At 45.5% G+C, this 24,172-nt stretch overlaps 2 protein-coding genes across 2 annotated transcripts in view; both read right to left on the bottom strand.

Annotated features, from left to right (window-relative positions):
- Positions 1-9,564, bottom strand: part of SDAD1 (SDA1 domain containing 1) — a 30,456-nt gene extending 20,892 nt beyond the window's left edge. Inside the window, exons 1-9 of the mRNA XM_084855387.1 lie at positions 9,389-9,564; positions 8,551-8,655; positions 6,693-6,791; positions 5,685-5,795; positions 3,508-3,579; positions 3,292-3,392; positions 3,091-3,148; positions 1,075-1,149; positions 665-766 (exon numbers count right to left, since the gene is read on the bottom strand). Of these exons, the coding sequence (XP_084711513.1) occupies positions 665-766; positions 1,075-1,149; positions 3,091-3,148; positions 3,292-3,392; positions 3,508-3,579; positions 5,685-5,795; positions 6,693-6,791; positions 8,551-8,655; positions 9,389-9,478 (813 nt within the window). The 5' untranslated portion in view covers positions 9,479-9,564. The remainder of the gene's footprint in view (positions 1-664; positions 767-1,074; positions 1,150-3,090; positions 3,149-3,291; positions 3,393-3,507; positions 3,580-5,684; positions 5,796-6,692; positions 6,792-8,550; positions 8,656-9,388) is intronic.
- A 5,207-nt stretch (positions 9,565-14,771) lies between these two features.
- LOC146343616 (C-X-C motif chemokine 10-like) lies at positions 14,772-18,985 on the bottom strand. The gene is made up of 4 exons (XM_084860203.1): positions 18,879-18,985; positions 18,101-18,227; positions 17,656-17,745; positions 14,772-16,018 (listed from the first exon to the last, which is right to left on the bottom strand). The coding sequence occupies exons 1-4, from the start codon at positions 18,937-18,939 to the stop codon at positions 15,997-15,999; spliced, it is 300 nt and encodes a 99-aa protein (XP_084716329.1). The 5' UTR covers positions 18,940-18,985; the 3' UTR covers positions 14,772-15,996.
- Positions 18,986-24,172: the final 5,187 nt, after the last annotated feature.

Raw genomic sequence — 24,172 nt, 5'->3', positions numbered from 1 at the left:
GGTCCATCTATTCTGCCTGGAAGCTGCTCCCAAATATCTCCAGGAAGAGGAGGCTCCTCACAGCCCTGGTACCAAGATGCCAACTGGAGATGACAAGCATGGAAGCTGTGACCCCTCTCTCCTTTGACCCCTTCAGCTACGGCCCTCTCAAGGAGCTCAGGGTGCCATACATGGGTTTAAGCTGACCACACCCAACCTGGTGATCTCCAGCCTACAATTCCCAGCAGTCCAAACCAACATGGACAATAGTTGAGGATGATGGTGGTTGTAGTCCAAAACATCTGGAGGGCATCAGATTGGGAAAGACTTCCATGGAATGCAAGTTTTTGTACACATAGATGATATTTTCCATGGGGTGAGCATAGACTGTACTCTACTCTGGGTACTTTAGGCAGAAGAGCAGGATGGTAATTATTGTATTACAACTATAGTTTTATTATTTTCAATTATTACACCTGGCTGAGGCTGATGAGAGTTGAAGTCCAAAACATCTGGAGGACACCGAGTTGGGGAAGCTCACAACGGCCCCGGGAAATTGGTTCGGCTGAACGTGCGCAGCTGCCCCACTTTACCAAAGGAACTTCACAGCCGAGTGGGGAACGGAATCTGGGTCTGCTTGGTCCAACCATCTACCTGCTACACTGCACTGATTCTCACTGCTCACCTTTAAGACTCGCATCGCTTTCTCTAGCTTCTTCTTGTTCTTTGTGGTTTTTCTTCCTGTGGAGTACCGCACCATCAGGTCTCTTGCTGTGGGACCATCGTCCTGGAGAAGGAATGTCATTGTCAGAAGAACGATTTCTCGAAACAAAGGGATGCAATCTGGAAGGAACAAGTAAAAAAACTAGCCTTCTCCCTGGCATGTCAAGAGAGAAGGCCTACCTTGAACCCTTCTCATCTAGTTTTCTCCATCGAGGGATTGTTTTGTTTTAAATGGAGGAATATTCAATCAAGTGTGCTTCCACCTGAAACCAGAAGTGGTACAGCCCAGGGACACAAAAACTTATAACCTCCAAGAGAACCCGGCCCAAGTCACCTTATCAAGTTATTATTTCGGATAGTGGACACACTAACCTCTGAATCTGAATCACTGTCTTTTTTTTCATTTTCGTCTTTCCCAAGGAAAAATTTCAAGCCAGCAACTAATATCTGAATAGCCACGAGGTGCAGATAAGGGGAGAAAAAGGACACACACACGAAACAGAAGAAAGTTATTTTACAGCCAACTTCTTGAGCACACTAAGGGTGAAATCCTATGCATGTTTAGGCAGAAAAGAGTCCTACAATTCCCAGCATGGCTGGCTGGGGCATACTGGGATTTGTAAGACTTTTTCTGTCTAAACATGCATAGGATTGCACCTTAAGTGTATTTACACAGAATATTTTTGAATCATCCCTCCACTTAGTGGTTCCGCAAGGTGATGCAGAATACAAAGATTAAAATATATAAAAATACAAAGGCTTAAGACATACTATAAAACAGGGGATTAATATAATGATAAAAACAAAACAGCATTAGCTATTAAAAGCCAGCACAACAATATTGTCTTCACCAGCCATCTATAGGACACTAAGGCGGAGGCTTGCGTAACCTTCCGGGGGCGCACAATTGGGGTGCTGCTACACAAAAGGTCCTGTTACAAGCACCCACCAGCCTCACCTGTCTACAAGGAGTAATACACAACAGGACCTCAGATAATGAACACAAATTTGGGGGCAGGCTTAAAGAGGCGAAGGCTTGGAAAAAAAAGCAGGGAGAAGATGGAAAAATTAGGAATTTTTTTCAAAACTACCTTGGGAAAAAAAAAGGTTTCCCTATCACTCCCTCCCTCCCATTTTTTTCTGGATTTTTTTCTAGGACTTTGCATCTCTAGGCAGCTCATACAGAAGGAGGGTGTCCTTGTCCTCCGCTGAACTAGTAAATGTGTTACCCTCCATGCCCCATCTTTAATCGGAACAAAATTCTGATTATTTATTATTTATAATAAAATCATTTATTTATTAAATTTATATCCTACATTTCCATTCACATACCCAAGGCAATGAACAAAAGTTGAAAGTGCACAAATCCCTTACACTAAAACAGTCTTCTAAATAAACCCATAAAAGTTACTAACTGGCAACATTGCTATTAGCTTGCTAAGAGGCTACTGGTTTGTGTTTCTATGCTGGCCACAGAGGGAGAGGGAAGTCCCTCCTCTGAGGCTAGCACGAACATCAAGGCTACTAGCCTCTTAGCAGACTAGTAACAAAACCCAGTCCTCCCCATGAAAATTGCACTCCCCACAGCCCACTAAACAACTGTTTGGCAAGCCAGGGGAAGCACAATTTACATGGGGAAGACAGCACAGGAGGAGGGTTAACTCTCAGCGAACACCAGTGCCCCCTACAAGTGAGTGAGCAAATAAGCATGTGTGACTGTGAGAGAGAATGATACTGAAACACAGTAGGTGAGAGTGAGAAAGAGGGCGGAAGGGAAGGGTGTGTGTTGGGGGGTTGAGGGGAAAATAATCCCTGGCCACACCCACTGCCAACCCAGGCCCTGCCCAGTGGCATGTGGCTCATTGCTCTAAGCCAGGGGTGCAGAACCTCCGGCCTGCGGACTACCCTAATGTGGCCTGCACAGCCTCTTGGGATTCCTCTAGGGGTGGGGCTTAGGCTCTAAGCCCCGCCCTCTGAAGGAATCTCTTTAGAGGGCATCCTGGAGCAGCTATCCCTAATCTGCAATCAAAGATAGCAGTGTGGATGTGGAGCTGACTGGGCCTGGGCCCGGGCCCTTTCTCCATGCTGGGAGGAGGCACAGTTCTTTGCCTCTTTCCAGCATGAAGAAAAAAGAAAAACTAAAAAAAAAAAAAAAGGTGATTTCAAGGGGCAGGACCATGCTCCCAGGTGTCATCCAGCCCATGGTGGGCCTAGCTGGGGTGCAATCAAGCTCCTCATCCCTAAACACTTCTGTGCCCCTGCTCTAAGCCATGTAAGCTTATGCCACAAAGAACCTGTCTATAAAGGTGCCACAAGATCCTGTTGCTGTTTTCGCTGCAACAGGCCCTCTGGAATTTGTCCAAAATGCTTTTAAAAAACATTTTTCACCTTTGTGACTTTGGAAAAGCAGGCTGTGGTGATGACATTCACCGTTTTAGCATCATTCCTGTAAAAAAAGAAAAGGGAAACAAAAAACATTTTACACCTCACAGCTGGAAACTATGGAAACTTGAACGCATCTTGTATTATTTTCTTTTGCAGTTCTTCACTGTGTACATGCCCCAATGTGGATGTCTGTTTGTAACCTACCAAATGTTCCTTCTGTAAAGCTCTATCATCACATCCAACGATATCTTGGCTGCCGTTGGGTTGCTGTCTTGTAGCATTGTGTACATAAAGCTCTGCAATGTCTGAAAACCAGGGGGAAAAGATATGTAAATAAATAAATAAATAAATAAATAAATAAATATTTTTTCCCATATTAAGCAACACTCAAAGCTAATCCAAAAACAGAAAATACGTTACCGTGTTCATTTTGTTGTTTTTGTGTTTCGCGTTGATGTTCTTGATATCCGTCACAATGTGAGTGTACAACGTCTGTCAAAACAAGATCAACATTCAGTAACATTGTGAATGAAATGCTGCGAATCAGTTGCTTCAAGTGAAATGAGCTAAAGCAGAAATGGGTGACCCTGCGTGGTCCGTTAGGCTAAGAGATGGTGACCTGCCCAAGGTCACTCAGTGACCTCCATGGCTGAGCAGCAATTTGCACCCAGCACTCCCCAGTCCTAGCCCAATATTGACCACTACTCTACTCTAACTGCCATCTGCACGCCTAATGAGTAACATAAGGAAAATATTGGTTCCTGCCCCAAGGACCTTACAAACAAAATTGCAGTGAGGGGAGTGAGGTAAGAAGAAAATAAAGCAGGGGTGGGCAACCTACGGCCCTAAGGCCACATGCAACCCTCAGGCTAATTCCATGCAGCTCTCGGCCCAGTTTCAAATGCCCCCTGGAAGCAATCAGTTCACAACTGGGGACTGTTATCAACCACTCTTCATTTGAATCTTCCTGCAGCCCTTGAAGGAGGCAGGAAGCTTATGAAGTAAAGTGCACAGTCAAGAACTAAAGCAGCAGAAGATGGAAGTGCCTGTTGTTGCTGGTTTTGTTTTTTATTTATTCATTTCATTTCTAAACTGCCCAATAGCCGAAGCTCTCTAGGCGGTTCACAAAAATTAAAACCAAACAACACACAATAAAACAACTTAAAATATATAGAACATTAAAACCACTGTTTTACTGTCGACTTTTATTGTTGCTTTTATTGGTACTTTATTTTGCTTATGTTCTTATTGCTTTTAATATTTTAATTAATTTATTAATTTATTAAATTTATTAATCGCCCATCTGACCCAGCCACTCTGGGCGATGTACAAGGTGTATAATAGAACAGTTTAAAACAATAAAATTCCACAGTAAAAACACCATATTTCTAAAAATACCCTAACCCACCCCAAATGCCTGCCTGAACAACCATGTTTTTAATGCGCGGCGGAAGCGCATTAAAGAGGGGGCATGGCAGAGTTCTCTAGGGAGGGCGTTCCACAGAGTGGGGGCCACTGCAGAGAAGGCCCTCTCTGTTAACTGTTTTTATGTACTTTATTGCTGTGAGCTGCCTTGGGAGGGCTTCTGCCCTGAAAGGTGGCCAAGAAATTTTAAAAACAAATATAAATAAATAACTGCCTGCGCTGAGGCTGCCTCTTGCCCCGTCCCTCCCACCCCACACCTCCAACCACGGTTCACACCTCCCTTTCTGCAGTGACTCTTCGGCCAAGCAGCAGACGACTTTTGGCTGCCTATCTTCTCTCTGTGTCAGAGCTCTTCCGTTAACCCGTGACAGAGCCCCAGACATAAAGGGGCAAACAGGGATGTAGACCGCAATCACCCCCTCCTCTATCTATAATAATAAACGAGGATGTGTGTCTGTTGGCACCAGAGCGCCAAGACTGTGAAGCTTAGACACCTGGAACTTGGCATGCATACTAAACAGACCCTAGGGGTGTGCACCTCTGGGTTATTTTGTTTTAAAATGCAGTAATGAATTGTAGTTAATTTAAAAGTGTCCGGGGGGGTTGAAGCCTGCAGCAACATCTTCAGCCACTAGAGGCAGATGTCCCTAACCAGCACATGGCTTCGAACGGTATGGAGTGCAAAGCTAAGGGTGATTAGTGGGCCAAGGGACAAAGTTATATGTCTGCTCCTCCCCAATGCTGTGGGGGCAGCACCGCCCCGGGGAATGGAGTAGACAGGCCCCTCCCTCAGGGAGTTCTGGGGATGCACCATGGCAGGGGCCATACCTAGAGATGGCAGCAAGCACTGTGCCTGCCCCGTCTGAGTGAGGCAATGTGCCCAACTCTGACAGCTGGGTGAGTTTGGTTGAAGGCTTTGCTGTATCAAACGAAGGGCTATTCCAACCCATTCAAAGCCAGATCCGTTTGCTGGTCCCCATATAAACTGGACACACACAAACAACCGCCCTGGGTTGATGTGAGGGATTACAACTCATTGCGGTGGATACAGTCCTTTAAAGTACAGGCTCCAAGTTATTTTTGGAAGCTGCAAGTGTATTAAAAACCTTCGTATTGCAACAAAATAAAGAAAGCTGAGAAGGATGAAAAGACACAAGAGCTTTGCTACTCACTTTTCGTAAAAACTTATCATGGCAGCGGAGGAGTTCAAAGAAAAGTTCCAAGAGGCTTGTGGGGTTAATTAGGTTCTTGTTTCTCAACAAGATGAGAGTTTTGCAAAACGTCTGCAAAAGGAGGAAAGGAGTTGCTACAAGCAGAGATCGTGAAACAAGAATTCGTCACACCACAAAATCAACCCTATGCTGTGCAAACATGGAATTGTGTACAGCAACTCAGCACTTCCAGTTTCGCAGATTTCAGTTAATTTTTTTGTAAAGGAAGTGTTTTTGTCCTACCCCTAAGAATCACGACCTGTAATATCCTCTTGCACAGAGGTTCCCAGGCTCAATCCTTGGCATCTCCCGGTAGGGACAGGAAAGACTCCTGACTGAAACACCTGGACAGCCACTACCAGCTATCCAAGATAGCTCCTTTAGAGTTCTGACTGGCTTGGACTGAAACTTGGAGTGGATTCACCACCCCACTGACCTCAGAGCCACCAGCCTCCACTGGCCACTACCCATCAGTGTAAACAGCCTTCCCCAACCTGGTGCCCTCCAGATGTTGGACTGCAGCTCCCATAATTCCCAGCCATTTTGGGACTTGCAGTCCAACACTGCAGGGCACCAGGTTGGGAAAGACTGGTGTAGATAAAACTAAGCTAAATGTACCAATGGTTGGACTCTGTATAACGCAGCTTCCTGCATTCCCAAGATCCTCCCATATTGGAGAAAGGAGGTAACGTACCCCTGAACATAAACTATGGGTGCCTCCTCCTGTACAATCCCTGCAGGAATACCTAATGTTATTTGTCTATGTTGACATCAACACTGTCGGGAAGAACTGAGGTTGACCCTCCAGAGAGGGGCCATATTGTAGGACACCAACCCACCCTATTCCAAAACATGCGCCCTAATCTCTTGGGACTAGAAACTGAAGTACTTCACAAATTGTCAGCGGCACCTCCGACAGAACTCCTCGGCCCAAATGAACAAATATCTGTATTGTATCATCCGACTCACCATCCGAAGATCTGCATCCAAGACTGTGTGATTGTAAGAAAGCAGTTCCTTCAGTTGCTGGGGAAAGTCTGCGAGATGCTCAGGGTAGCAATGGCCAACCTGTCTCAAAAGAAGGAAAGCTTGTCAGGAAGTGTCTCTGCAGCACAGGGGTGGGGAAGCTGCGACCCTCTGGATGTTGCCGACTCCAATTTCCATCAGCCCCAGTCAGCATGACCAACAGTTAGGGATTATGGGAGATGATGAACAACATCCCTGCCATAGCAGGTACATGCCAAATAAAAAGCCATGCCTGATGAGATAATTGGCAGCATACATCTTAACTTACCCTCACGACTACCCTTGGAGGCAAATTAAGTCAGTCAGTGGACCTCAGCCTGACGCCAACCAGTAAGCATCACAGCTGAACCCCCATTTCCCCACCCCATATACAACACTGAATCCAGTACACCACCATTAAGCACCTTCCATTTACTTATCAAATAGTTCTGTGTTTTTACTGTGTCCTGGAACGTATAGAGAGTTATATGGCAGGGTATGAATTGATGTTTTCGTGACAAGACATTTAGCTGGTTCTGATCTTATTAGGATCTTCACTTAAAGTTCAATTAAAAGCTAAAGATATTGGGGCGGGGGGAACCAACCCTCCTACCCTTCACAACACTGATCCCAGCTGATCTTTCTCCTACAAAGCTTGCCAATCAGCTAGACATTCCTACCCTCCAAGTCAGGCAAGCACCATCCATCCACTATCAACATTTCAAACCCATGTTCTTCACTCTTCCACCACTGCCCTGTCCACCATTCAAACATTCCCTGTGCCCCCTCAAAAAATGCCTCCCTTTCTCACTTGCTACCTCAAATCCTTGAAACTCCCTCCCGCACCATCTGTGCAATGCCATGTCTCATACTTCATTCAGATCCCACCTTTTCTGTGAAGCTTTTGGCACAAACCCCTAATTCCTCCTGTAACTCAGCATGTAACAAAGTCTAAGCATCTGCCATTGGAACAAACACATACTGCTTCCTGCCCTTCCTCTGTTGTTTCCCTTGGGGCAAATTTGAGGCTGTAAACTCCCCAGGGCAGGGACCTGTATGATGTAAAGTGCCATGCACACAGATGTTGCTATATAAATAAAGTAACAACAACAATAATAATGGGCAGTGGGGAGGAAGGAAATATACTTTCACTAGATTAAGAGTAGATGAGATCAGTCATGTGGCAGTTGATGAGATTCCCTCTCCACATAAGCTTTTCATTACAGGCATATACACACAATGATTTAAAATGATGTAAGTTTTATACCAGATTGACTTCCACAGCTATAGAGACATGAAGACCTGGGAAAAAAAACAGGCTGGAGGGTGGGGAGACCAGATTTTTTTAAATGATTTTTTCACATTTTTCCTCAGGGATTTTTGGAAAATGGGGGGGGGGATATTTTCCCCTGAACTTTTTTCCATCCCTCTATCCTACGTCTTCCCATATCTACATGACTCTGCCTAAATAATCCTGGGAACTGAAGTTTGGTGAAGGTGCAAAGAACTCTGCGAGAAATTCCTAGCCTCACACACAGAACTATGATTCTAGAGAGAGGGGGTATTAAACCAATTTTAGTTCTTAATTTCTTAGATCACAGAGGGAGCGCAACACCAGAAGTGATTATTCTCTCTGTGTGTGTTTATGAAGAAATAAGACATCTGCAACATGTGTTTGGATCATCTGCAAATAAAAGAAAACATTCTAGATATTTGCAGGTCGCTGAGAATTCCACTTTTCCCTTCTGCAAGAGAAGTGAAGATGACCTAACCTAATCCAAGCAAAACTCTCCACGTGCACATATAGACCATGCCACTTTACCTGTGCCAAGAACATCACAAGTTCAGCCAATTCTTTATTGGGCTTAGATGGCTGCAGCCTGAATATCTCCACATTGGACTGGTAATGGCGATACTGCTGAAGAAACTAAAAGAAACAAAGCCGCACACAAGGACAAAAAAGTATTACTTCCATTGTAGTTAAATCCCCACAAATGTTTTAAACATCCATATTTGAGTCTCAGCTACGGTACTGGAAAGCACTGGGAGCAAAGAAAGGGGCTCTCCTTGAATTAGGAAGGCGCAACATACCTGTAGAGTCTGATAGGAATGTGAATGTAACACTGTTCTGGAAGCAAAAATTTTCATTATACTATATTGTATCCTGGCCTGAGCTAACAAACAACAGTTTAAAATATCTCAAGGGGGCATGTATGTCTGTGCTTGAGGGAGTCACTGGGGTACGAGACTAATGATTCTTCTAACAATCCCCCCAGCCTCACCCCAACACACACACTATTCTCCCTTACGTCTTTACCCTTAGATCTAAATATCTAAACAGAATTCATATAAAAAGGAAACGTTCCAAGACAGTGTAGCAGCAGCCTCTACTTATGACCGATGAATTCGACCTCCCACCTCAGAGATAACGTGCTGGCTGTGATAATTCCACATATGCTCAGAGACACTCTTTTGGCTGCTGTTTTACAGGTACCAGAACCGACAGCTATCATGCAACAAAAAGTGCGGATTCCCGGTAAATCCTGATCAACGGAATCATAGCGGTTCCTCCCCCTTCGCCCCCCATCTTATCCTATCCTCACATCAGTGACAGTGAACTGGGGCGGCCAAAGGCGGATCTGCCTCCTCCGGTCTCTCACCTCCTCGGTATATGAAGGCGGGTCCCGCTTGATCAAGTTCTGCAGCTGCGGCAGATTGATGGGCAACTTGTTGTTATTGCGACCGGCCATGGCTGCAAAAGCGCCGAAAGCTGCAGTCTCCTCCCCAGCCGGAAGAACCGCATGGGCCGTCCCCGGGCGCCGCCATCTTGGATCACGCGGGTACGGCTACTGCGGAGGGACATGAGGCCTTCAAACGCAATCCTTTTGCCATAGCTGCCTCTTGAAACAGAGCCCCGTAAGACTAGGCTGGGAAGTAGAAACAACTTTTCACGCGTTGACGGCTAGTACATTTAAGGCGCAACCCTGCGCATGTTTAGGCAGAAAAGAAAATCCTGCAACTCCCATCAGTGGTGGCTGGGGAATGCTGCGGCTTGTAGGACTTTTTTCTGTCCAAACATGTACAGGATTTCATCCTTATCGTGGCATAAGCTTCCGTGAACCAAAGCCCATTTCACGAGACGTGTGGAATGTAAAAAACAAAAAATGTTAACAGTAAAGGCAGAGGGGGATAACAGCTATATGTAGTTACGTTGTTGTTCAGTCGTTACGTCGTGTCCGACTCTTCGTGACCCCATGGACCATAGCACGCCAGGCCTTCCTGTCCTCCGCTCTCTCCCGGAGCGTGCTCAAGTTCATATTCATTGCATCGGTGATGCTATCTAGCCATCTCATCCTCTGCCGTCCCCTTCTCCTTTTGCCTTCAGTCTTCCCTAGCATCAGGGTCTTTTCCAGGGAGTTTTTTCTTCGCATTAGGTGGCCAAAATACTTGAGCTTCAGCTTCAGTATCTGTCCTTCCAATGAGCAGTCAGGGTTGATTTCCTTTAGGATGGACTGATTTGACCTCCTTGCAGTCCAGGGGACTCGTAAGAGTCTTCTCCAGCACCACAGTTCGAAAGCATCAATTCTTCGGCGCTCAGCCTTCCTTATAGTCCAGCTCTCACAGTCATACGTTGCTACTGGGAAAACCATAGCTTTGATTAGACGGACCTTTGTCGGCAAGGTGATGTCTCTGCTTCTTACTATGCTGTCTAGCTTTGCCATAGCTTTCCTCCCCAGGAGCAAGCATCTTTTAATTTCATGGCTACAGTCACCGTCTGCGGTGATCTTGGAGCCCAAGAAAATAAAATCTGTCACAGCTTCCATTTCTTCCCCTTCCATATGCCAGGAAGTGATGGGGCCAGATGCCATGATCTCAGTTTTTTTTTAATGTTGAGTTTCAAACCAGCTTTTGCACTCTCCTCTTTCACCCTCAACAAGAGGCTCTTGAGATCCTCTTCACTTTCTGCCATTAGGGTGGTATCGTCTGCATATCTGAGGTTGCTGATAATTCTCCCGGCAATCTTAATTCCGACCTCTGATTCATCCAACCCAGCATTTCTCATGATGTACTCTGCATATAAGTTAAATAAGCAGGGCGACAATATACAGCATTGTCATACTCCTTTGCCAATTTTGAACCAATTGGTTGTTCCATGTCCAGTTCTTACTGTTGTTTCTTGACCCTCATACAGGTTTCTCAGGAGACAGGCAAGGTGGTCTGGTACTCCCATCTCTTTAAGAATTTGCCACAGTTTGTTGTGATCCACACAATCAAAGGCTTTAGCGTAGTCAATGAAGCAGAAATAGCCATTTTGGGGGAATTCTCTTGCTTTCTCCATGATCCAGCAAATGTGGGCGATTTGATCTCTAGTTCCTCTGCCTCTTCCAAACCCCGTTTGTACTTCCGGTAGTTCTCGGTTCACATACTGCTGAAGCCTAGCTTGTAGGATTTTGAGCATCACCTTGCTGGCATGTGAAATGAGCGCAATTGTACGGTAGTTTGAACACTCTTTGGCATTGCCCTTCTTTGGAACTGGAATGTAAACTGACCTTTTCCAGTCTTGTGGCCACTGTTGAGAGTTCCAAATTTGTTGGCATTTTGAGTGCAGCACTTTAACAGCATCATCTTTTAGGATTTTAAATAGCTCAGCTGGAATACTGTCATCTCCGCTAGCTTTGTTGTTACTAATGCTTCCTAAGGCCATCACTCTCTATGATGTCCAGCTCAAGTTCAGTGAGTGCACAATCATGGCTATCAGGGACATTCAGATCTTTCCTGTATAGTTCTTCTGTGTATTCTTGCCACCTCTTCTTAATCTCATCTGCTTCTGTTAGGTCCCTGCCTTCTTTGTCCTTTATCATGCCCGTCTTTGCACAAAACGTTCCCTTGAGATCTCCAATTTTCTTGAAAAGATCTCTAGTCTTTCCCATTCTGTTGTTTTCCTCGATTTCCTTGCATTGTTCATTTAAGAAGGCCTTCTTGTCTCTCCTTGCTATTCTCTGGAACTCTGCATTCAGTTGGGTATATCTTCCCCTTTCTCCCTTGCTTTTCGCTTCCCTTCTTTCCTCAGCTACTTGTAAAGCCTCATCAGACAGCCACTTGGCTTTCTTGCATTTCTTTTTCTTTGGGATGGATTGAGTTGCTGCCTCATGAACAATGTTACGGACCTCCGTCCATAGTTCCTCAGGCACTCTGTCTATCAGGTCTAATCCCTGAAATCTATTCCTCACCTCCACTGTATATTCATCAGGGATATGATTTAGGTCATACCTGAATGGTTTAGTGGTTTTCCCTGTGTTCTTCAATTTAAGCCAAAATTTTGCAATAAGAAACTCATGATCTGAGCCACAGTCAGCTCCAGGTCTTGTTTCTATTGCCTGTATAGAGCTTCTCCATCTTTGGCTGCAAAGTACATAATCAATCTGATTTCGATATTGACCAGTAGTTACGTTACATACGTCTAAACTTTGCTGCAATTTACTTTATTTATTGCATCAAAGCCAGCCTTCCACAGTCCAGCGCCCTCAAGATGTATTGAACTACAAGTCCTATCATCCCCAGAGATAATGGGAATTATAGTCTAACACGTTTGGAAGGCACAAGGTTGGGGAAGGCTGTTCTAAACTTTAATAAAATGAACATTGCGTTTTGTTTTGTGTGTGTAACAGAAGCTTTAGCATAATTATCACTGCCTGAAGTTTTTAATATTTCATTCCCCTCTGACCTCACTGCTGTTTTTCCACTTCTCCCTACACCCATGTGTGAATGTGTGTGTATATAAATATCTGCCCACTCAGGACAACATTCCATGCATCTGACCAGCCCACTTCATCAATCCACAAAAGCTTTTTATGCCATCAAAATGTATAAGGGCACAGTCCTATGCATGTATAGACAGGAAAAAAATCCTACAATTCCCAGCATTCCTCATTTTGCCATGCTGGCTAGGGGATGCTGGGAAGTGTAGCACTTTGTTCTGTCTAAACATGTATAGGAATGCGCCCTGGAGGGAGCAATCCTATGGCCGCTAGACAGTGGCTAGATGGCCATACGATATGGTGTTTTCTGGGAACCGACCTCAGAACCTGCGCTCCGAGGCTGGTTCCTGGAGAACTGACCTCCCCCCACTTCTGTGCTGCCTCGGAGGTAGCGCGGAACAGCCCCGTTCTTTGCACTCACAAGAGGAGCGCAGAGCAGCCGAAAAGGGGTGTGGCTGGGGGGCGTTCCGGGGCGGGGAAGGTGGAACTGCCTGTACAGCAGCCTCCTTCCCCACTCTGTGCTCCCGTGGCTAGACAGCCGCAATCGGCCGTCTAGCCAAAAATGCAGGGCAGGGGGAGTGTGGAGGGAACGATCCCCTCCATGCTTCTCCTGCCCTGCTTTGGATAGGCGGTCACCTCCGAGTTCCGTGGCAGCCGCCTATCTCGATAGGATTTCACCCTAAGGTGCCACAAGACTCTTTTTATTTTTGCTGCAACAGGCCAACACGGCTACACCTCTGGACTTCGAAAGTAGTAATAGTTGGCTGCAAGACTATTTAGCTTAAATTAATTAAATACATGAGCCAGGGAGGAGGGGGCAGGTAGTGGTCCTATCAGCTGTGTGCCATTCTCTTCCTGGAATTTTCAGCTTTCTGAAGCTATAAGGAAAAGTATACCACTAGTCTTCTTCCCAATGGATCACTGTAATGGACCAATGGACCCAATGGACCAATGTAGCCCTGCTCCTGATTTCCAGGGTTCTGGCTGGTGTGAGAAAAAGCCACTGGGATAACTGACAAGCGCTCGTCATTTTTAAATTTGATAAAGTTAAAATTAACATAATCATATAACATTAAGTGCAGTAGGCTACTACCTGTAAGTATGTTCTGAGTGTATGGATTTCCTCCACCATGCTCTTAAATTTCTGGCTACAGAACTAAATGTGCTACCAGAACTGGAGGTTCTATAGATAATCCAAGATACTGGCACCTGGTCCTAAAAAGACATCAATGCCGATGTTCCCTAAAGTGGCCTTCGACAAGTCACTCACTGGCCTTGACCGAGGGAAGGGTGGTCAGGTCAAGTTCGCATCATGGGGCATTTCCACAGCCCCATGCCCACGCAGGAGGCCCGTTGCTGCCAACCCCTAAAGTCCCCTGGCCACGCTGCTCCTCCGCTGTTGGTGTCACTGTAGGTCTGCCAGCCAATCAATCAATCTATGTCGAACTAGGTAGGAAAACTGGGGTAGCAGACAGGAAGAATAATTCAGTGACCCCGAGGGAAGGCTTAAGAGAACAGCTATCCGGAAGTGACTCAGCATTCACAGTACAGATGCAGAGTAGGAGGGACACAGAGGCCCGGTTTGCACAGCATACCAGGGTCACCATAGGTTGGTTAGCCCTCGATGAGTTGTTAAATAAAGAACTTTATTGTTACATTAACTCCTGCCTGATTCTTGAGTGGTTGCAAACACCACTTGAAACAGAGCTCGCATCTTCCTTGGGGTGATGCTGCAGATTGGGCATGGAGAGTAAGCAAGCAAATGGGCAGGATCAATGAAAGAAGAGGGGGTAGATCCGTTTGGGGGGGCATCCCACTGAGAAAATCTTGCCCAAACCCCTCCTGCAAAACCAAGTACCAGCATGATTACAAGGGGGATGGAGGGGAATCCCCAACATTCACCAGTCCCATTTGTGCAACTGGTTCTGGCCCCAATCCAGAGAACCAAATGGTGGAAACTGGTGGCTCCGAAGTCAGTGGGGCGGTCAATCCGCTCCGCGTTTTAGTCAGAACCAGTCAGAACTCTAAAGGAGCTCTCCAAGGTGCGAAGCTCCTTTAGAGTTCTGACTGGTTCTGACTGAAACGCGGAGCGGATTCACCCCACTGACATGGGAGCAGCCAGCCTCCTCTGCAGCCAAATGTGGAGCAGGAAGGAGCCTGTGAACCCAATGAGGTCCCTCCCAGTCCCTCCCACTTAAGACTCTGGGGACTGAAATGCCACTTTAACTGAAAGCACAGAGTGGGAAAATGTTTTTTAAAGAATGAAATGACATTACAGAACAGCCACAGACTGAATTATCATCTTTTATTAAGTAGCTTGTGTTTGAAAGACTTCACAGCAAGTGAAGGTTACATTTCTTCAAACACATACCCTGACAGCTTGTTAGAACACATTTCTTAAATTATGCATATTTCAGTTTTTTTAAAAAACATCAGTCTGTACACACTTAAATACCTTGTGTCATTCACTTTATACTGAACATTTTCTCTGATTTTTTTAAAGACATAAGATAAATTTCCCTCTTAGGCAAGCCGCAGCCCTGTACAACACAGACACAATATGTTCAACTAAGAACTGATGGAGACCCCATTATTATACATTCCAAAATACAAATATATCCATTTCTAAACACACTTCTTAATGGATGCATGTATTCAGAATCATTACAATTTACTCATACGGAAGTGCCCTCTGCCACGCAGCAAAGTGCAGTCATGAGAGCAAAACTTGCCAAAGAAGGCCTGGAGGGGGCGTCAGAGATCACTTTAGAATCCCTAGTGTTGTGTTGAATTTTACAAGTGATGCTCCTTAACATTTATCTGGGTTTGAATCCAGTGAGCTAACTAAGATCTTGTTTTCTCCGAACAGCAGACCACACCGTTTTTAAATCAATGGGCTGTTGTTCAATAAATACATGTCCAGAGTCCACTTGGGCATGTAGAATTAGTTGCATGGTTCTTTGGGTACCAGCTACAGCGCTTTAAAGATTTCAAAGCACTTGAAAGTTTTGGCTATATTATTTCAGGAATGCTGACAACACTGTAATGCACCACAGGTGCTTCCAGTTGAGGCTTTTATTGTGCAATTGCCCTGCCTGGTTCACAGAATTTTACAGCGGGTCCAGACCTCATCATCTTCTGCTGGTAACCCTCCCATGTTTTCCCACCACTTCTTCCGTCTTTTTTCTTATCACAGGAAATCCATCAAGGAGGGAAAGACAGAATAGCTGCACAATGCCTTTTAATTGGTAGTGCTAGGAGCCCTCCATCTAGAAGCACATTTGTGCTCATCTTGGGAAGAGATGTTAGAGACCCAACACGGTGACTTTGCAACATACACAGTAAAACACAGAATCTGTATTTTGAAAGCAACACAGCGGATTTTATCTGACTCATATCCTCCTTGGGTAGGGAGCTATGGACACTCTGAAATCCACCCAGGAATCAAAATTATGCCTTCATCCATTGCTCTATCAAGATGACTAATCGCCAGGCACTTTTTCTCTTCTCTACTGTAGAATCCTCAAAGACCTGAATGGATAAAAGCAAAATGGAATTAGTGAAGATCATGGCCCCCTAGCCCCACCTGAATCCTTGCTGCTTCAGAAAAGTTTTGCAGCACATTTTCAAGCTCCCTGCATGCGTTGGTATCACCAATGCAAAATCCATCACTGCAATGCACACACAATGTTCACCGGCTTTTGTTTTACAGAATTCTTACGTTTCCATCTGCATGCCTCTAAGCATATGCAAAGCATGTTTTAAATTGACCTAAGGACTACTTGAGTCTCTGCAAACTGTCTCCTTGATGGGAACAAAGTGGACCAAAGGATGTAAGGCTTCTGAGCATGTCCAGAGTGCCCCCAAGGGATACAATCTCTTTTAAAAAACAACAATATGCATCTGATAGGAAGTGAGGGGGAGGGAAAAGGCCAGACATATAATCCCTGCCCAATTACATTCGCCAAGAGAAGCAAATTCTGACCAGACTAGTAAAATTCTGATCAATTTGCAACACTGCCTCCACACCATCCTGCAGCAGCCTCTCCATGTTGCAGGACTTGCACAATCCAGGTAGTGTGTACACTCCACATAGTAAGAGTCTGGGCATAAATAAAAGTTATCCTCATTTTTGAGTATGCATGCTTGGTTCAGCGCATGTGCCAGCAAATCCAGTATGTGAGGAAGGCTGTTATCTGGATGTGCCTCCACAGGGCAGGTGGAGAGCATGGAACCATCAGTGGCTAGAATGCTAACTTTGTGTGATCAGGAAGCCTGGCTTAAGCCCTTGCCCACCATGACACCCCCTTGGGATTGTTGGGGACACAGCACTATCGATTGCTTAACCACGCATTATGCAACTGGGAGTGGGTTGCTGGATCACATTGTCACAGCCCTCCTCAAGCCTAAACTCCCACCAGCAGCCTTAACATGGGTTAAGCTGTACATCAAGCGTCATGTCAGCAGCTATGGTTGCAGCTGTTGGACTTGGTGGGATTCATCAAGCTCAGACTGGTGGCAGCTCTGCAGGCTGGCGTCTTTCCCAGCTCTGGGAAATATGCCTTATGGCTGAGCAATGGCCTGTCTGCTCTTCCCCAGGTTGCTTCTGATGTAACGCTTAACCTGGGTGGTCTTGCGCGAGTTAGGGTCTCTGCCTGATCTTCCTCACAGGGTTGCTGTGAGAAAAATATGGGATTACACATGTACTCTGACTACTCTAAGTTCCTTGGACCAGGGGCCAAAGCAAGAAATGTTGCTGCCTGAGGCGACGAAACCTGTACAGTAACAATTACATTTTGGGCGCTTAGCAGGGCCAGCCAAGAAATGTTGCTGCCAGAGGCAAAGAACAAGATGGAGCCCCCTCCCATTCCATTTACGTAAGCTGCCTGGACTGGCAGTTTAATCTTTCTTCAACACTGATGATGTGGCAACATCCTTCATTGCACCTGAGGGCAGCAGGCTAGCTTAGGGGTTGCATGGCAGGCCAGGGGGCACATAGTTCCCTCCACCAACACCTTGCTGCCACCTCCTAGCAACTGCCAGCTGAGGCAACCACCTTGCTTTGTCTAATGGTAGGGCCGGGAATGGCATTTACGAGTTGCTTGTTTACATCAGCAACAACAGAATTATGTTCTACAAGTTTAGGGTTGCACGCTGAAGCAGCTTACCTTATTTTTTTATAGTTTTCCATGAACTTTCGCACTTCTTTAGACTCCGGGTTCAGGCATCTCAGCTCTCCAGAGTGCCTCAGTGTAGCACTGAAGGACAGAGGGGAGGATGAACAAATTTCATGTGATTACTATTTCTCACTTGAATTAATAACAGGCAGAATCAGCCAAAGACTTTTTGATGACTGAGGCTGACAATTCAAATCCCCTCCATGCAGCAACATGAAAAATATTTCTTGATACTGTATAGGGTTAAACAAATTAACGGCATGATCATCCTATGCACGTTTTGACAGAAAAAAAGGCCTACAGTTCCGATCATGCCCCAGCCATGCTGGCTAGGGCATGCTGGGAGCTGTAGGCCTTTTTTTCTGTCAAAACATGCATAGGATCGCGCCCTAAATTGGATATTTTTTCTAGCGCACTAGGTTTATTCATTACTTACATGATCTCTACTTGGTTACAGGAAGAGCTTCTGGGGTGGGTTTCCAACTTTGCTAAACGTATCAATGGAACAGGTCTGGGGCTTTTGGACTGGCACATGCAGCGGCCCTTCCTAAAGGTCACCATTCCTACGAAAGGTGGATAAAAGAGGGTGAAGTTATTGCAAACACTTCTGGGAGTTAAAATCCAAAATATCTAGCCAGAAATCAAATATTTTAGGAGACATGCCACCAGCCATGTACAGAACTGCAACAAATATTTAAAATCCTAGGTGATAGCTTTGTTGTCTGTCATGAACTCCTGATTCTTCCTTTAGGCTTTGTTAAGGCTTATCACTGGTGAAGGATAATGAACACTAACAGGTAATCAGGGTGCTAAGACCACATTGGAATGTTCTTGAATCATACCCATCTGTGAAATTGAGGAGGCTGAATCGAATTTTGCTTGGCAGAGGATATGGAACAAGAAATTAAAATAACAGTTTGGGATTTGTGGGGAGAAGAAGCTAATATGGATTGATGGGTTTAGCACAGGTGACTTGGGTACTTGCTTCTGCACCCTCCCCCCCCCCCCACATAATGTACATTCTGGCTAAACATGATTCACCAGCAGTGAACTTCTACCTGGAATTAACTCCACCTTTTCTCAAGTATAACATGGTGACAGAGAGGGCAACAGGAATGACAAAACAAATGCCACAGGATAAATATATACTCCGAACAGGCAACGTATATATGTGGCAGCAAATCCTGCCTCCGTTATCTGTTATTGCCACGTACCTTGTACTCCTGCTGCAAGCAAGAATGCTGCACAAAGGAAAACAGCAAAGGTTCTGTTCATGGTGATGGGTGCTGAAAGTTCCTTCGAGTAATTCTGCCTGGTGACTGGATGCTGAGCTCCAGCAGAATATTTATATTCAAAAAGTCTTTCCCTCCTCAAACCTGATTGGTTTCTGCAAACAAAACTGTCTTGTCAGCTTTTCTTGCAGTACAATACATTCAGGGAAAGTCCCAGCTGAGCACATCAAACCGGAGGTAAGAAGTTGCCTTTTTGAGGAAATCCTGCGGATTTCCTATAAAGAAGCTAAATGGCTTTCACTTTCTGCCATGATTTAGATGTGCTCAGGAAGTTGGCACTGCCTGTATATATGGGTATGAATAAAAATTGGCTAGAAATGTCCTCCACAAGTTAAAATAAAACATGAAATTAGTATTGAAAAGGTGGATGGGAGGAAAGAACAGAGGGCATTTCTACACCAGCCTAAAATCCTGCATTTAAAATGGGGCTTTCTGCTTCCATTTTAAATGCAGGATCACCACTGACTCCCTTTACATGTGTTCCCCCCCACCCCCATTCTCCCAATATCTGAGTCCTCCATTATCTTTCATTGATCTTGCTCCTTTCCTTGCCGCTTTAACTCTTTTCACAGAAGAAACTGAAGCAGAACACAACGGGGTAATTTGATAGCTCATTATCTGCAATCTATTTAAAAACATCCGTGTGATGAAGCCCAGAGTCAAGCTATTTATTTTAATTTATTTTGTGTTTCTGCAGTATTGGCCTGAAGATGCCCTTGCTGTTTAGGAATACAACTGAGCAACATAACCAAAGCTTTAAATATGCGTCAGATATCAGTGCTGAAAATGTATGTTTTTCTGTAATCTGCTTATTTGCAAATATCCAAGCGAGTGCAAGTGGGAGGAAACAGGCAGTACTATATTTCCTGAAGAGCAGCAACTCGTTCTTGAAGTCTCCCTCCCCTTAAGGATGCTTTTTGCCAGTCAACTGCAAGAAAACATACTTATTTTTTCTTTGCTGACTATATCCCAAACTGCAAAAGTGTTTCCTTCAGCCCTATCCAAGCAGGTGGAGTGTTTAATGTTATACAACTAGTAGCCACCAGCTGTCATAAGCCATTCAACAAGCACCTTTAGCTAGCAAACAATACAAAAGCCCTTAGAGGCAACGGAAGTGTGAGCTTGCAACCCAATGCTTTATGCTGTGCCAGTGGAATGAACACAAGTGGGGGCACTTTTCCAGAACTTTTGCACAAGTGCTGGGGAAGAAATTCCACATGAGGGGCAGCACAACAAAGTGTTTCATTACAAAGACCTACATACCCCTCCTCTGTAGACCCTACTATGTAGACACCCGTCCCCCTGCTGACCTTACAGTCTTGAAATCTACAGGGCTCTAGACAACCATGCTGAATACTGACAACTTAAGGAGGCTTGGTTTGCAAGATTGATGGAAAGCAATACAGTATGCACTACAATTAAGACGTTTAAAGATTCTCTCCGGGGGGTATCTCCATGAGCGATTAACTCCAAGCTGGCTGCATTTAGAGGTCGTTTCAGCATCATGCGTCAAAATATCATTTGAAAAGTAGGTTAAATTAATAATGCTGAATCAGGATCCAGACAAGTGTTGAGTCATTCACAACAAGGCCAGACAGAGCAGGTCTCACTTCAAGTTTTTGAGGAGCCTTGGGAAACATGGACTCCTCCCTCATCGAGTCTGCCTTTTCACCACCATTGTCACCGGCTGCTATTTCTCTTCCTCCTCTTCCTCATCATTGTTCCCACTTGCTTGCTTGACAGGCAGAGAGCCAGTGAGCAAGGAGGCCATGGCATCTACTGTTCCTACTTCCCACCACCACCCTTGTCTGGGTGAACAAGCAGGTTGCAGTGGTGAAGACGAGGAGCAAGTCCAGGAGGCTCTTGTCACTGGGCCCCTGCTGGGTGTGAGCCCTTACCAGGTGCCCAGCCTTGCCTACCCTTGTTGCTGACCCTGACCCCAAGACATTTTGCTGCCTGAAACAAGGGCCAAATGCTCCCTCTTCTCCCTCTGCTAGGGGCAACACTTAAAAAAATCTCGCTGCACCATTCAGACATTAATTCCTGCCTTCATCTATGCTGTCCCCCTCACGGTGCGGCCTGAAGCAGGTCACTTCACCTTTCTGCATAGAAGGGTTGGCCTTGGCCCTGATTCACAAGACTTGTTCAAGTGCATGTAGACAAATCTGCCCATAAGAGTAAAAAGTGTTGATTTCCTGCTAAGGCTCTGAGCAGAAGTTGAGCAAGATTTGACTTCTTCTTTTTTTTAACAGGATAGAGGATAATGTCAGCCAGGCTCACAAGAAAGTTTCAGTGCCTGTTTGATGACTCATTATGTTTCCTGAAACTGAAACCAAATCTGGCTCTGTAGGAGAAATCAGACTTTTTCAAGGAAAAGGAAGAAGCACGCTGACAAATATAGATAAGAGCATAATAGGCCAGTATCTAGCCTGTAGGGCCTTCCCAACTGCAACAGCTGTCTTTTTCCAGCTGCAAATTCTTCTGCAACATTTCTCCTGGGATTTCCCAATATTTTAACTAGAAATCACTCCATTTCGGGGAAATGGCCGCAGCACCTATGTACAAGCAAAAATTCATCCAGTTCATCCACCTACACCTCATCCGTCATGAACAGGGTGCCAGATGCAGAGATGGACTGGACACCTGTAGCCAGGGCTGACTCCAGGTTTGAGGGGGCACGGGGCAAAATGCACTCTGGTAGGCCCTCTCCTCTGTTGGTGAGCTCTGACAGGCTTACCTGGCAGTGATGGCGGCTAGTAGTAGTGTTGGATGGCTGAGGGTCACCATTTTAATTTCCCACTATCCCCCAAAGTGATGCTGCATCGGAGAAATTGTGGGAAACTAAAAGGACAGCTAGACTCAACTGCTGATGCTGTCCTTGAGAACGCAATTGGGTTGAGCGAATGCTATCAAGCGTCTCTCACACAAGTTGAGTGCATCTGTAAATATTGATATGAAATAGTACCATCAAGATAGTACCATGATACTACCATGAGATACTACCATGTGTTTTGAAAAGGGATGTATGTACATTCTAGCCAACGTAAGTTTGACATACGCACTACAGAGATAAGAAATGCAAGTGCTTTTTCTGAAGTATGTTTGACTTCATGACACGAAAGAGGGCCTTTTCGGTAGTTGCGCCTTGGGGTTTAGAAAGTTCTCCCTCCTGAGGTTGATTTGTCTCCCTCTTTATTGCTCTTTTTCCACCTGGCAAAGAGGTTTTTATTCAGACAATCCTTGGGACTTGCCAGGTTAACTTGTTTGTTGTGTGGCTCAAGATATCTTTCTTACTTTTTAATTTTTTTGTACCATTCTGAACTTTTGAAGGTTTTGTTTTAATCTGCTCATTTATGCTTTTATTGTTTAGATTTCTTTCACTGGAATAAATTAATACTTTTTTTCCTTTTTAACCCCTCCTCCCCCTGCAGAGGGATGGAGTTTCGGGATGAAATCAGGTTGGTAGGGAAGTTTAAACCCTCCTCTCCCAAAGCATCATGGTCCCAATCCAAATTGGGGCCGCAGGCATTTACAGAGAGTAGGGAAAACAATCATGCATAACTCCACTATGCATGATAATGCAAATATTTAGTTTGGCCATAGCTGAGGGCCCTTTACCAGACCAGGGCCTCATCAACACGAGGATGCTTTCCAACGTGATTGTGTTTAAAACTGAGTTTTCATGAAATCAGATTTGCTCCTCCCACAGCACACACAGCCAGTTAAAGTGGGGTATCCAAAAAAGAACTGCTTTTGCATGGCAGACTGTGATGGAGTCTTGCAGCATCAGCCAGCTTCCTAAAAAAAACCATAGGCTTCCACCACCACCCCCTTTCTCAGCCCCGCTCCTATGTGCTGTGAAAGCCAGTGCCCACATCGAGGGAGAGGAGTGTGTCTGTGTGTGCGCCTGCTTGCACCTTCCTCTCTCCTGGTGGCCCTGAGCAGCGTGCTTAGCAGGAGCAGCTGGGCCATGGGCGCTGTGAGCAGGCGGCACAATGGGGAATCCACAGTGCCCTTCTGTCCCATGCTGGCAGCAGCACCCCAGGGTCCACAGAGGCCCTTCCTGGAAGGAGGAGGATTCAGCAGCCCCCCAGCCCAGCCCTTTTCTTTTTGTCCTTCCCCCATTACCGCCACACTTCTGTAGCTGCGAAGGGCTGGAACCTCAGTGGAAGTCAATGGGAATTATTTCTTAGTAGACATGTTAGGGGCTGCGGTGGCTTAGTGGTTAAGACGCTGAGCTGCAGACTGGAAGGTCGGCAGTTCGAGACCCGAGTGCTGCGTGACGGAGTGAGCTCCCGTCTTCAGTCCCAGCTTCTGCCAACCTAGCAGTTCGAAAGCAAGAAATTGCAAGTAGATAAATAGGTACCGCCTCAGCGGGGAAGGTAACAGCGTTTCGTGCACCTGGGTGTTCAGTCATGCCGGCCACATGACCACGGAAGTGTCTTCGGACAGCGCTGGCTCTTCGGCTTAGAAACGGGGATGAGCACCGCACCCTAGAGTCGGACACGACTGGTTGGGGACACCTTTACCTTTTACCTTTTTAGACATGTTTAGCGGGCTGTTCTCCCAGAGGAGAAGTGGAGATTTCAAAAGAACGGAAGTCATCCCAAAGCACAAGCTCATATGGGGAAAAACAAAGCACCTTTTAAACTTATTAACCCTTTTGCAAAGCTCCACACCTCTGGATAGGCGCAGATTCAAAACAATAGCCTTCCCCACCCCTCTCAGCTCCGTGTTGAGTAAATGCAGTAGAAGTCAATGGGAATTTCTTCTGAGTTTGGTGGGCTGCTTTCAGGGCAGAAGTGGACATTTAAAAGGAACAACAGTCATCCCAAAGCACAGGCTCATTTGGGGGGAAACAAAGCATTAACATTATGCGAAGGTGCTGCACTTGTTGAGGTCAAACAGACTCCCAAACCGCACTGAAGCCCGTGAGACAGGAAAATCCATCACAAAACAACTTTGCAAAAAATGTGGATTTTACAACATGAAAATACACACTTGCTGACGGGAGAGGTGAACAATGTGGCACGATTGATTATGTACTTTGCAGCCAAAGATGGAGAAGCTCTATACAGTCAGTAAAAACAAGACCTGGAGCTGACTGTGGCTCAGATCATGAGCTTCTTGTTGCAAAATTTCAGCTTAAATTGAAGAACGTAAGGAAAACCACTAAACCATTCAGGTATGACCTAAATCATATCCCTTATGAATAT

This window comes from Heloderma suspectum, chromosome 5 (genome assembly GCF_057233095.1).
Source record: "Heloderma suspectum isolate Gila_16-S chromosome 5, 16-S_ref, whole genome shotgun sequence".
Classification (NCBI taxonomy): Eukaryota; Metazoa; Chordata; class Lepidosauria; order Squamata; family Helodermatidae; genus Heloderma; species Heloderma suspectum.
Note: the sequence above shows the minus strand (reverse complement) of the source record. Positions and strands in the feature narration are given on the sequence as shown.